The sequence below is a fragment of the Chiloscyllium plagiosum genome, unplaced genomic scaffold, assembly GCF_004010195.1.
Source record: "Chiloscyllium plagiosum isolate BGI_BamShark_2017 unplaced genomic scaffold, ASM401019v2 scaf_97819, whole genome shotgun sequence".
Taxonomy (NCBI): Eukaryota; Metazoa; Chordata; class Chondrichthyes; order Orectolobiformes; family Hemiscylliidae; genus Chiloscyllium; species Chiloscyllium plagiosum.
In genome coordinates this window covers 1,712-2,967 of record NW_025186663.1, presented here as the reverse complement: position 1 = coordinate 2,967, position 1,256 = coordinate 1,712, and the positions used below count along the sequence as shown (strand labels likewise).

General features: G+C 63.3%; 1 protein-coding gene across 1 annotated transcript in view; it reads left to right on the top strand.

Moving 5' to 3' along the window:
- Window positions 1–207: 207 nt before the first annotated feature.
- The window catches only part of LOC122545573 (PDZ domain-containing protein 4-like), a gene marked incomplete at its 3' end in the record, with an annotated part of 2,650 nt that continues 1,601 nt past the window's right edge, over window positions 208–1,256 (top strand). Inside the window, exons 1-2 of the mRNA XM_043684542.1 lie at window positions 208–312; window positions 988–1,241. Coding sequence (XP_043540477.1) covers window positions 208–312; window positions 988–1,241 — 359 coding nt within the window. The remainder of the gene's footprint in view (window positions 313–987; window positions 1,242–1,256) is intronic.

Below are 1,256 nucleotides of genomic sequence, written 5' to 3'. Positions count from 1 at the left end.
TGAGATACAGAGTAAAGCTCCCTCTACACTGTCACCCCACTCCCAGGGAGAGGGGGTTAGATACAGAGTAAAGCTCCCTCTACACTGTCACCCCACTCCCAGGGACAGGGGGTTAGATACAGAGTAAAGCTCCCTCTACACCGTCCCCCACTCCCAGGGAGAGGGATAGGGCCAGCCTGGGGTTAGGTACAGGGTGTGTTTCAGGCTATGGAGCTGAGGGCTTTGACTGTGTCTCTCTGCCTCCTGCAGGGCTCCAATGGGCTTCGCCATGGAGTCACTGGGCATCGATTGCCACACTCCAGTCCTCCGTCGGTGAGTACACCCTCTACCCCTTCGGTGGGCGGGGGGGGGAGGCATGGTATGGGGACTGGGGCTGGAGGGATGGGGCAGGGTGGCAAGGCAGCCCGAGTGCACTCCTCCAAAAATGAGGCTCCCTGCACTGTGTGAGGCCTAGGCCTGGTCTGCCTGCACCACGTGGAGCCTGGTCTCCCTGTTGGCCTGGACCCTGCTCTGTTAGGCCTGGGGCCGGGTCTCCCTGTTAGGCCTGGGGCCTGGTCTGTTAGGCCTGGGGCCTGGTCTCCCTGTTAGGCCTTGGGCCTGGTCTCCCTGTTAGGCCTGGGGCCTGCTCTATTAGGCCTGGAGCCTGGTCTCCATGTTAGGCCTGGAGCTTGCTCTGTTAGGCCTGGAGCCTGGTCTCCCTATTAGGCCAGGGGCCTGGTCTCCCTGTTAGGCCTGGAGCCTGGTGTCTCTGTGAGGCCTGGAGCCTGCTCTGGTAGGCCTGGAGCCTGGTGTCCCTGTGAGGCCTGGAGCCTGCTCTGGTAGGCCTGGAGCCTGGTGAACCTGATGGGCCTGGAGCCTGCTGTGGTAGGCCTGGAGCCTGGTGTCCCTGTGAGGCCTGGAGCCTGCTCTGGTAGGCCTAGGGCCTGGTGATTATTTTCTGGCCTGTCTGTGTCCACACCCCCCCCCCCTCCCCCACCTTCCCTGCAGGCACTGAGGCAGGAGCTGTGTAAGGCCAGCCCGGAACAGACGGTGGAGATGCTGAGGGCCCCTCGGGACCCCCTGGTGATCCAGGTGCTGCGGAGGAGCCCTCGATGTAAAGGCCAGGCCTCAGGCCAGGAGCTGCAGCTGGTCGACAATGGGACCCAGACCGAGATCAGCTTCGAACACATCATGGCCCTGGGCAATGAGCGCGGCCCCTCGCCACCCGTCATCCAGCTCGAACCATACCCCCTGACCGAGCTGTGAGTACCCGCCGA